At 37.6% G+C, this 13,081-nt stretch overlaps 1 protein-coding gene across 1 annotated transcript in view; it reads left to right on the top strand.

Annotated features, from left to right (window-relative positions):
- LOC131989445 (phospholipid-transporting ATPase ABCA1-like) overlaps nt 1-13,081 on the top strand; it is a 218,859-nt gene that overhangs the window by 159,046 nt on the left and 46,732 nt on the right. The window contains exons 40-42 of the mRNA XM_059354665.1: nt 4,798-4,975; nt 6,038-6,153; nt 7,934-8,078. Coding sequence (XP_059210648.1) covers nt 4,798-4,975; nt 6,038-6,153; nt 7,934-8,078 — 439 coding nt within the window. The remainder of the gene's footprint in view (nt 1-4,797; nt 4,976-6,037; nt 6,154-7,933; nt 8,079-13,081) is intronic.

Genomic DNA, 13,081 nt, shown 5'->3' with positions numbered 1-13,081 from the left:
CTGTCTAAATACAAAACATACTAAAAGTATCAATTTCAGTCTGATTCGGACTAACCAAAAGGACTTGGGTTGTGAAAGCACCCTAAGACCTCTCACCAACCCCATACTATCAGTTTGATTTCACTACAAACCAAGTAGTAAGTGAATACTTGGGGAAAAAAAGATCCTCCAGTGGTCAAATTCATGCGAGAAACACAAGGCCAAAATTAAGTTAGGGCTGAATTTCCACGTATAACTCCGAAATAGGTTGCAGTCATTCTCTATAACAACATTAAAAAATGCTAACTAGATGTTGTGTTTAACTACTCACAAAGAAAAACAGTGTTGCTTTAATTCCATTTTTGGCATGGTCAGAAAGGCGCTTGATTTCATCTTGAATTTACTAATTGACGCTATGGCAAGTTTGTGTTGCAAAAGCTATTCATATGAAAGTTGATGAATGGCGTAATATAAAATAAAACAGCCATATTTTTGCTGTAGATGGCTTTCATTGGGGCTGTGATGATTACTATAATTTGCTTGCTAACAGCTTGAGTAAACCCTGAATTACAGAGCAAAGAGAGCCACGGACTTCCACCATTAACCAGAAGTTTCTCCCTGTCCTTCAAAACATTCAAAGAATTTAAGAGAAAATCAGCTTAAAAAATGAATATATTTCTGATTGAAACCTCCTTAATGTCATAGGATGACAATCACTAGAGCCTTTCGATGGATAAAATCAACGATGACTTGTTCCCTCGACAGATATTGCACCCCAAAATTGCACTGCACCATCTAATTTGGAGTGACATTTTCCTCTATTGCGCTCCACAGCCAATTTTAATGCATAAGCCACTAAATTGTAAAAGTATGCAGATGGAAAGAAAGGTGATGCATGCACCCATTGAAATTACCACTTCACTCGCACACAAGTCTCTATGTTTCATCTGTGTTGGCACGAAAATAGATCCTTCCAATTTTCTCTATCATCTTCAGAAATATCAGACGTTGGCACCATTTCATTATGGAGATATATGTATCGCTTCTTAATTGCTCAGAAATATCAATTTGGCAACTGACAAAAACTTCTGCTCTTCCACCCTGTTGAATTTAATGTCTAATTTGGTCACAATCAGAGAATTAATATTGGTTCTGATTTGTGCATGCTGTCTGCAAAAATATCCCATTTAAAAGTCATATACGGTTGAGCTACAAAATTAATTGTAATGTGCTTCTATCAAAATTGAAATGGCTCTCTACATTATCTACATAATACTGCGTAACACAAATGACAACCTGATTGTGCAGCAGCTTTAGATTTGATAATTATCTCATGCTTTCAGCCCCCTACACTTTAACATTTAAGGCTGTGCCCTTGTCATTAAAAAACTTAAAGGAAAGCAATACATCCTGTAAAGCTGTACTCCCACTGCTCATCTTTCTTGCTCTTCCATTATTAGTTAATTAGCAGATTGCTTGTCCTCTTCTTCACAGCAATTAGCCAGCTTGAAGCATTCAGGGTTAGATCATTCACAGCTTTGTCCCCTACAATATCTCCCCACCCAACCACAGCACACAGCCCTTGAAACCTGTTGAAAATGTGGGCTGGCACCCACTGCGGTAAATTATTTCACATTTATGTGTTCTAATTGCGTCTGGTTGGCGATGATAAATATAGTCTTGTAGCCACACAGGGTAACTTATTTAATATGGTAATTACACAGCAGGAAGTCATGTGAGAGATTATCGTGGGCCGAGGGTGAGGATGACGGTGGGGGATAAAGTAATACACCACAGTTTTATCCAATGCTAATTGAGCGGATGCGATGGAGGACATTTTCAAAGCTGGGATGGCATAAATGAAGACATACGACAGCGAAACCAAGGTCTTGGAGGAGAAAGGGACAATTTGTTTCTAACATGAAAGGAGGCGGCTGTAACACCACATCGTCTGGTCAAGATTTTAGAATATGTTCCTCCATTCTTTTTAACTGTGGACTGGGTTGCTAAGAGACCAACAGGAGCTATGAGTTGTTATTGCTTTACAGGTATCATCTGACTTATTTCCTGCTCTCTTTCAATACGATATTTTGCTGTCAGCATTTCTAGATCTTGACCAAATCTTTTCTTGACACTTTTTCCACAGCAAAGTGTTGATTCTGCCATCTCTCTAATATCTTCTGTTGTTCTCACGTCTTTCCAATGTTAGCAAAGGAAGTAAATATGAATGGTCCGGGATACCTGCATGATAACTAGTGCCCACTGAAATTAGAGTATTCCCTGAGAAATGCATTAAAATACAGTGACTATCACACAAGAGCTTTAATCAATTTTATTGGAAGCATGAGACCATTTAATTTCGATTGAGTAAAGATATCTCATATTCCAATTAGTGTGGAAACTTTGATTCAAAGTAATCTGAGGTAACAGCTTAACTATTTTAGCATATGTAAATGGTGTGGATCATCCACTGATCATCTAATATACCTGTGTTGTCATGAAATAATTTCCTTCTTTGGATATTTTCAGAGCCAGAATACAGCATCTCGCAAGTCTTCACAGAAAATGTAGATTTTGTACATGGACAAAGCTTAAAGTGGGGTAATGTGAGGTACTTATCCATAGTCAGTGTATTACCTACAGTAGCTGTTTGCAGTCAGCACACACCAGTTTGGACAAGCAGACAGGAGTACCTGCACAGAAGCTAAGTAACGTACTGCTGTATATGGGGGCTGCAGCAAAAAGATTTTAGCCACCTAGAAAAAAGGCCCACTTAAAATGTACACTATATTTAGAGTATTGTGTGACGCTTTCTGTCACATTCCAGCAGAAAACTGTAGCCGATATATTCATTTAACCCTTTATCAGGCAAAGAACTATATTTGGTAACTTCAGGTAATACTTCGAGAAAAAAGTTGCAAATTTACCAGATTAAAGTGGCAAATCTACAAGAAAAAAAGTCGCAGATTTAAGAGATTTAAAGTGGCAAATCTGTGCGAAAAAAGTCGCAGATTTACGAGAAAAAAGTGGGAAAAAAGCAACTTTTTTCTCACAGATTCACCACTTTAAATCTCATAAATCTACGCTTTTTTTTCTCGTAGATTTGCCACTTTAATCTCATAAACTTTTTTTTTTACACATTCTGGCTGTATGTAATATCCTCCAATATTCTCTAGGGTTGAAATTTGGAATTTGCAAGTATTTCAATGGGTGCCCTATTAAGGGTTAAGTCTCTTCAAAGTCGTCTTTGAAAAAAAAAGAAAGGTAATTTGACTTGACATTGATTTATCCAAATTAACTCTTTAAAACACTGAAATCGCACAATAGCACAAACTAGCTAACCAATCAAGCAGTGGTAGACCAGTAACATCGGTAACTTATTTTGTCAAAGGAGTCTGGTGGCTTTGGAGAGAGTATAGAAAACAGCTTTACTCCTAATACATACTTCGCAAGAACAGATAAATTCTTCTCTCTCCCAGCCCTGGTTTGGGAGTTCTCGCAGCTTGTCCTCGACACATCATCCGGGCAGAACTTTTTTCTTGTTTCGTGTCCGACAACTATTGTGTGATTGGCCAGAAATTTGAAGCGGGAATGTTGTGATTTCCTGACTTCCCAGGAGTTCTGCACTTTCCCTGAGTTTCTCATGAAGTATGAAATGCCAGAACTAACTTTCAGAATCAGAATTCTTTATTTTCATTCAGACATTACATCAAAAATGCACTGCAGAATTCTTTGTTCTTGTTCTTCACTTAAAGAAAACGAACACATTTCTCTGTTCTTGCGTGAGTATGTAGCCTTTAGTTCTCTCTCAGAAAGAGCTGTTTGACAGCAGTGAAACTATTCTAACTTAGTGTTAACTTTAACTGCTATTGATTTTTTAGCCGGCTATTGTACATTTTGCTGCAGTCCTTTCTTAGCTTCTGTGCCAGTACTCCTGCTGGCTTTTCCACATGAGGGTTGATCCGACTGCCATTGTACTGTAGGTAACACACTGACTACACTGCAAAAAAAGAAAAGTTGGGTGAACTCAAAATTTCACGGCAACAAACTTCGATAAAATTTTAAGTTGGACAATTGAACTAAATATTTTAAGTTTTGTTTTTGAGTTTGCTCAACTCTGAATTCAGATTTTTTGTCAACTCAACTGTAAATTGTACTAACTTATAATTTTACATTGTAATAACTTTTAATCCTTACTTCTGTTAACTTCTGCAATGTGCTGAATTGGCACGATTGTAACGCCGCTATGAAATGTCAGCTAATGTTGCAACCACAATTTTGAGTTAGCATTGATACGCTAATGGCTACTCTTGTAGCTGTAACAAGCAGCACCGCTAGCATCAGTTAGCCGATAGCATCGGTTAGCCGCTAGCATCAGTTAGACGCTAGCATCAGTTAGCCGCTAGCATCAGTTAGCCGCTAGCTTTCGCTAATGACCGAATTTCACCGCTTTCCCGCATTTCACAACAAAGAAATAAGAGTTAGCAGAACTATTGTCCCTTGTTGTGAACCCCAACTTGAAGATATAAGCAACAACAACTCACCAACTTGTTTTTGAGCAGACAACTGGCTTCCTTTGTTGTGCTAATTTACATAATTGCCCTAAATGTCAATAATTTATATTTCCAAGTTTTACCAACTTAAATCACTGTTTTAGGCCAAAAAAATACAGGTTGGCTTTTTTGCAGTGTAAGGGACAAGTACTTTATAAAACCCTTTAATCGCCACTTCTGTTTTGGTGTTTCCTTTTCACTGTCCTGGTACACAGTAATACCTCTCCAGTCAGCTTGCTGTTTGCTGTGCTCTATTCAATCACAGGGCCCAGACCTCTACTGACTTGGTGGTGTCCATCTGCGTTATCTTTGCCATGTCCTTCATCCCTGCCAGCTTTGTCCTCTTTCTCATCCAAGAGAGGGTAAACAAAGCCAAGCATCTGCAATTTGTCAGTGGAGTAAACCCAGCTGTCTACTGGTTGGCAAATTTTGCCTGGGACATGGTAAGTACCGGCTTCATCAGGCCGCTGTACCACCTCTTAATTGATCATCAGTTCTTGAGGTAAAATGTCACATTGCTGAATAAACTGTAGGTAAACACACTCAGACATGCATAATAACGTGAAACATCCAACTCCAGTTTCAGTGCCATAGGCTTTATTTTACCCTAGTTTGATAATCTTCTACTGTACTATCCTGGAGATCTTTTTTCCACCGTAGGCGATATGTAAAAAAATAAAAATATCTATCCACTGTAATTGATAATGTAGTTTTGACACTGCTGGCTTTTGGGAAAAAGCTTCACCGGAGCAACAGTTATTGGCAGAGGCGTAATTATTGACACAGGCTGCCCCCGCTGGTTGTGCTCAACGGGCTTACCGGCACTTTCCCTGAGGCATAATGGAAGTAAACATCTTATCAGGCTTCTTTGGTAAAGAATGGCATCAGGACGCTCATCATTATGGTGGATAAATGTTGTCTGCGTGGATAACAAATGAACCTGAGGAGCCTGTTTAATGATTCTAGCCTGAAGCTCTCTGCATTAGTACATATCAAAAGTAGATATAACAGGGAATAATCCTAAACATTTCAGTGTAAACTTTTTTTATGAAGTGTAAATACGCATATATCATCGTGTCTTGATACAGTCTATTTTGTCGATACTGCAACATTTATTCAGCAGTGGGAAACGGTGGATTTGTTATAAAACAACTCAAACAGCCAAATAGAAATAACAACACCAACAAGTTTTGTCTGCTTGTTTGTTTTGATAGCTTTATTTTGGTATTGACTGGATTCAAACAAACAAATATTGAATTCATGTTAGTTAAAGTCATTGTACACTCCAGTGTGTCATTGAGCGACTACTTGCATCAAAAGACCAGAGAATAAGACGGGTCCATGATTGAACAAATTAATTAGAGTGCTAATTATATTTGATGTTACTTAATTACACATCCTTTTTTCAGTCAAAAAATGGGAAACAAAAATGTTAAATGTAGGCAATTCAATTTCAACAATTCAATGCCTTTTTCCTCTTTGCTTGTTTCTGTTTTTCCTGACAGTGTAACTACTTCGTCCCATGCTTGATTGTGATTGTGATTTTCCTCTGCTTCCAACAAGAAGCCTACGTTTCACTTCCTAACCTGCCTGCTTTGATTCTGCTGCTAGTTTTATATGGGTAAGTAAATTACATACCAAGTACCTCCAATAGTGCCTTCAATTTCCACTTAAAAAGAACGTTTTTTGACATTTGGAACATGGATTGTTCCTTACTACAAACTACTTAGATAGACATTTTTATCCACACTGTTCAACAGCATCACACATGCTGTATAATTTATTCTGCTTCTGCCAGTTTTAGCACTTCATTGAAGCTAGAGTGTGACCACACTTAGTATATTAAATGTAATATTGAAATGCAGAATTGAAGACATTATCGTACTTTACCAGGCAGTAGGGGTAACATAACTTCTTGGTTGATGAAATGAGATCGTTTTGGAAGATACAATGCATTTGCAAGGCAAAATGTGCAGCAGATTAATTCAAGCAAATTCATATTATGATGCCCAATCAGTTGGAGGGTATTTTTTTTACTTTAGTTACTGTCATATTTTACTCAAGGTGGATTTGTTTTTCACTGCAATATGTAAATCTTAAAGAAAGGAAAACATTTATTTAAAGAAGCAGTTAAATACTTACAATTAATACTTGAGTATTTCCATTTTATGTAACTTTATACTTCTACTTCACACTTTTATCTGCAAATATTTTACTTTTTACTCCACTTCATTAAGCTGCCAGCTTTAGTTACTTAGGTCATAGGTCGAGATTTAGAATAAAAAACATGATACATTTTAAGTGATTTTGCATGTTTATTTAAAAAAAAACAAAAAAACATAACATTATATTAAGTAGTTAGAATTAGCCCTACCTGGACAACAGTTAAATGCTGCTTACATAAATGCATAAAAAATAATAACACAGAAATATATTTGGAAAATATAAAACAATCTGAGTGGGTCCATCCTGCATAATGAGTACTTTTACTTTTTACTACTTTAACTACATTTTGATGCTGATTTGTAGTTTTACTTCAGGAATTGAATGCAGGAGTTTTACTTGTAGTGGAGTAATTTCACAGGGTGGTATTAGTACTTTTACTTAAGTACAGCATCAGAATACTTCTTCCACCACTGCATACAATGCATATTGAACTATCAGAGCAGGAGTGCAATTTACTGGCTTTTGCATCATTGTCTGTCTGAGTCCCCAAGTGAAAGTCAATGAAGGCCAATATGTTAATGAGGCATTACAGGTTTAATGCCAAACATCATCAGCTATATGATAAAACATACAGGAATGGATCGCACGTTGTCCGAAAAAAGAAAGGAAAAAAAATCCATCAAAAAGATTTGGAGACTGACCTTTGCATACCGTACATCTACCTCTAAACCATGATTACACACTTAAAATTCTGTGCTCCATTAGCTTTTTCTTAATGCCTGCTGCATTTCCAATAATCATTCTGAACTCATTCATAAAATTTTACCTGAGATATTGAACTGTGTTTTACTACTTCGGTGATTACGCAGAGCAGAACCTCGCTCTACTGCCTCTACTACTGAACTTGAACTCCTAAGCGTGGGTGCCATTTATTGTTCAGTATTGTTTTATGGGTCACTTACTGGACATGCAAATGATCAGACGAGGCTGGTGGGTGAAGCCACAAAGCAGTACAACTGACCTGGTAATCTACATTTATGAATTGAAAATGGCATAAATTCTGCTTACATGAAATTGGCCACTGCTGTCACATAAACCCTGGTGTTAAGTTTAATGAGTGTTAATCCTCAGGCTGTGTTTTTCTAAGTGCTTTGTCTATTTCAATAGTTTTTTCTAAATCAGGTCAGTGGGACCTTGTTTGCCGTCACAGTGTCTTTCTTTCTTTCTTTCTATAGGTGGTCCATCACCCCAATGATGTACCCAGCCTCCTTCTTCTTCAGCGTCCCCAGCACAGCTTACGTGGTGCTGACCTGCATCAACGTCTTCATTGGAATTAACGGCAGCGTAGCAACCTTTATTATGGAGCTCTTTGATGATGATGTAAGTGGCAAACACACATAAACACACACATTCTGCAGAAAACAAGAGACTCGCATACAGTATTTGCAGCATTTTAACACAGTGGAAGACACAGTTGCTGTGAAACAGTAGATAAAAACATTCAGGCTCCCATAGCTGCATGAAAAATATATTTGGGAGCTATAGCGGTGGATAGCTAATTGACTTGAATCATAGATAAACGCTCTGTGTTTTCGAAGCAAAGGCTTCCCATACGCTTGTGGGTGGAGTGTGTACCCACCTGGTATAACTTTTAATATATTTCCTTTATCCTCTCAAGGATTTTTCAAAGGAGTTATTTTCCCTATTCTCTTTAATGTTTAATCGTTTGGTGAGAATTGGGTCTTCGGAGAACTTTCCTCATCCATCTTTCAACAAGTGTTCATTTTAACTGCAAGCTGCTTCAGTCTCAGGGGACTCAAAAGACAAAGACACCAGAAAAGACCTGCATAAGAAATGGAGAGCTCAGGAGGAGAGAGGGAAGGATTGCGACTGTCAGTCATTTTACTTTTGATTAGAATTTAAATCACATTTCATTAAAATTGGCCTATTCTGACTATAGAATTTGTGTCACAGACAGCTCTCAGTAGGACCTCGGTGCGGTACAGGTGGTGGTGATTGAGAAACATATCTGCTTCTCTTGGTGTCTTTTTCTTTTCTTTTCTGAACTAAAAATGTCTAATATGATTTGTAGACTTAATTGTTATGTGCATGATTAGCATACATCACCCACTTTTAGATTTTTTTTTCACTTCACATTTTTAGCTTTGCACTGATCAGTCATTCCTTGTCAACAGCAGAATGTCGTTTAACTCTCTGACAAGCTGCTTATCCATCTGACGCTTCATCAGAATGTCTCCCGCCGCTCTGATCCGACACTTCAGACTGAGCGTAATGTTGTCTGGAAGTCTTTGCCTGTGCACACTCTATCCCCTCCAACGCGCCTGCCTCTGACTTGATGTTTCCTCTGGCGCCGCGCGGTTATGGCATGGGATGTTTCCTGTCTCCTAACGAGGCTGCCTCATTTGCATTGTGATTTCATTATCACCAACATTCATATCAATTTGTTTTTTTCCGTCTCCCGTAAAAAAAAAGAATGACACTGTTGCCATTTTGTTGCCTCTGCATTCACTTTATTTATTGGCACGGTGTTAGAAGAGCGTATTACTCATAAAGGGTGCGATTGGTGATAATTTAATGGACAGCATGTTGCCCACAGGCAGTGTAAAGGGACGGATTTATTGCGCTCTTCTCTTGTCCAAGGCATTAAGGACAGAGATAGTGTTTCTCTCAGACTTGACAGGGACAGAGGTCCATGGTAATTCTGCTAATCTGACTTGATTCCACTGCCGATATGAGAACCTGATGGGTCGACATCAATCAACAAATGTTCCAACTCTCCAGGTTTCCATGTCTGCTGTTCAGAGCGGATATCTCTAGGGAACAGACTCTTCAAAAAAAATCGCTAGCGTAGATACGACAGTGCCCCTGTGTGCCCCAGTTAGGCACAGAGGGTAGATCCTACCGATGACAGCTCAATCCAGTCTTTTTCTTTGCGACTTCTACCATTTCAAAGTGTCGTCTCATCATTTTTAGACTCCTCAGCGGTAGCATTAGTTAAACAATATTGCTCAAAAGCGAAGCTACAGGCTTCAATCTGTTCTCTGTTTTTCAAGCACAGGGTATATCTAGATCCCTTTTGGGCATAGTACTATTTTTCCAAGAGAGGAAGCAGAGCTGCAGTGTTACAGACTCGATGCCCCAGTTTTGTCTCGAGACCAATGGGAGATTTTCTCCCCCTCAGGACTGTCCAGCTCCCTGTGGATTGCATCAATCCCAGCCTGCCTTGTATGCTTGAAGCAGTGTCTGAGTCAATACCTCCACCACGTTCCACTCAGAGATAACCACAGGCATGCATAGATTTTCCGGGATATACATATTGGTGTGGCAGTGTGGCCAGGTAATATCTACCTCATGTAGTGTAACTGGAGTGCCTTGTGTGAAGTCCAGCATCCTTTATTGGCAATGTGTTTAAAAAAAGCAATAAAGCCATTTTATATATCATAACAGAAGCAAGGGCTCCTGCTGATTGAGGCTAGTTTTATTCTCCACCCCTTTAAAAAAAAAAAAAAGAAAAACGAGCATGGTCTGCCAACCAAAGCACAAATTTAGCTAAAATGCAGAAAAATCCTGAACCTGGTGGTTGATATCGCTCCCGCCTTTCCACATAAGCTACAGTAGCTTAAAAAACATGAATATCATCTGCAGAAAATATCTAACTAGAGTGTTTGAGCCATATATCGTGTCTGTCTGCTCTCATTGTGATTCCCAGCATTATGAATGAAGCCGTGCTGTGGGAATAAGCACAAGTAGCGATATGGGTCAGATAAGCGCCTCGCAGACTATACCACCTTCAAAAACCATTTGAAAATGATATATGGGCATATAGCGCAAACGTAAGGAGGAAAATTGTCCAGCATTTCATCATCCCAGACTAAGAGCCTCTTAGATCTGCTTGATGAACACCCAGTCAAGAGAAGATATGTTATTTCATGTATTGATCTCAAATTAGGTCTGGCTTTCTTCACATTCCTCAGCCAGACAGATGGGCCGCATTCAGCCAAGGTCATAGCTGTTTGTTTATTTGACTTTCTTTATCTCTTTATTGTGTTGAATGTAAAATACAGAGGGGGCTTTAACAAAGCCCAACACATGTGTGTATGTGTGTGATAAACATTTACATGTTTGCGAACAACCGGTGGATAAAAAAATGTTTGACATTAAATGTTTGTAGTAAGGAAAGATGTGATGAAAGAGTGTTAATATGATCTATATACATTTCTCTGCTGCACTCAACTGTAGCTGCATAAAATTGTTCTCATTTATTTAAATAAAAATCTAGCTTGCTTACTGTAATTAATGTATAAATGCATATAATTTGAATCAGACTCAACCTAAAAAACTGGTTCAAGAACAACATGTAATGCTAATTTGTATATTGGAACTGCCATTAACCCTTTATCAGGCGAATAATTGATTTGGTAACTTCAGCGGATATCCAAAATAAAAAATAAAAATATTTCGAGAAAAAAGTTGCAAATTTACTAGATTAAAGTGGCAAATCTACAAGAAAAAAGTCGCAGATATAAGAGATTTATAGTAGCAAATCTGCGTGGAAAAAGGTCACAGATTTATGAGAAAGAAGTGGGGGAAAAAAGCAACTGTTTTCTCAGATTCACCACTTTAAATCTCTTAAATCTGCGACTTTTTTTCTTGTAGATTTGCCACTTTAATCTAGTAAATTTGCAACTTTTTTCTCGACCCCATTTTGATATCCACTGAAGTTACCAAATATAGTTCTTCGCCTGATAAAGGGTTAATGAATGTTCCTGAATGCACCCCTCTGTGCTGTATGACGTATTATAAGAATTAGACATCATTAGTCATTGTTTTGTTTAATTGGCATGATCTGAAACATATTCTAAAGGTTATGAATACATTCTTTTAAATCATCATCCTTATTTTATTCTTAACTGTGAACTGTGATTGCAGTTCTTTGTACCTTTAAGACTTCACGTATACGTGTGAATGTAGATAAAAGGACTGAGTCATTCCTGTTGAAGACGTTGGCAGACATTGGATGGTTTGATTTGACGTCATGAGGCCTTTTCATCATGCTCTCATATCTGCCTTAAAATAACTAGGCCAGTGACTCATTCAACGAAAAGTATCTCACCATATGCATTTGCCCACTTTTGATCTTGAACATAAGTTAAGTTAGATTTCTTTCTTCTTTTTGACATGGAAGCACTTTTGAATTTTTATGAACATTTAACCCATAAGAACCCAGGGTGACACCTCTGTAACAAACACTTTAAATCTTCTAGAATCTCCCATATTCAGCTTTATGCTTCAACTTAACTCATCAAGTCCCTAAGTGACGTATACTCAACACCCTGGTGTGGTGGTCATGTGACTTTGACAAGAAGTTCCTTCTCCAAAATGTGGCTGTGACTGGAAACAGAAAAGTGAAAATTTTCAAAAAGCTTATTTTTTGTAACTAGGCTAAGTTTAAACCTATTTAACAATTCTAATCTGTTAATAGGGTTTCCTGTATTGCATTTAACATATTCTGACCAAATTTCTTGAACAAATTAAAGTCAAAATTTTGATATATGTTATGGAGATGCAAAAGAAAAAGGAAAATTTGTGTCTCTGTAAGCAGAAAATGTGTCTAGTTTTTATTCTATTTTAAAATAAGAAATATCATAAACATAAATACCTATACGCCCATTGTAACGTATATATGTCACATCACACGTCTTTGACATTTAGGGGTAGTATTTTTTTTTAAACACAAGAAAAGTGTTCTATGTGGTCCACTTATAGAACACGTCCTTTAAGGATAACTGGCTCTGGGTTCTTATGGGATAAACGTTAAGATTATTTAACGTAAAACAATGGTCGTTTTTTATGCTTCTGCTCCATTGTGGTCAGAGGTAATTTGTTTCCAGAATGTGCATTCCATTGTCTCAGAAACACCTTCAGGTGATTTCCTACAATTTGGCACAAATGTTCACTTGGAATCAAGGATGAACTAATTAGACCTTGGTGGTTAAAGGGTTAAATAATGAATGTGCTAATCATGACTAGGGTCGCAAAGGGGTGGAAAATGTCCAGTAAATTTCCAGAAACTTTCCATGGGAATTTTGGAAATATTCCAATTCAGAAACTTTCCATGGGAATTATGGAAATTTATGGGAATTAACTGGAAATTGGGGGTAATTTAAACGATCTGTATCATATCCAAGCATAAATATAAACATTTTGTTTTGTCATAAGCCGACCTCCATGCAAAATAATACAATTAATACAATACAATTAATTTGTTTTTTTGTTAGTTAAATATTACTAATCCCTCCAAAATCCCCAAGAAAGTCCAGCCCTGCAATAAGAAATGTGCGTGATTGAGGACTACCAAAGAT

The sequence above is a fragment of the Centropristis striata genome, chromosome 17 (genome assembly GCF_030273125.1).
Source record: "Centropristis striata isolate RG_2023a ecotype Rhode Island chromosome 17, C.striata_1.0, whole genome shotgun sequence".
In the NCBI taxonomy this organism is placed as follows: Eukaryota; Metazoa; Chordata; class Actinopteri; order Perciformes; family Serranidae; genus Centropristis; species Centropristis striata.
Note: the sequence above shows the minus strand (reverse complement) of the source record. Positions and strands in the feature narration are given on the sequence as shown.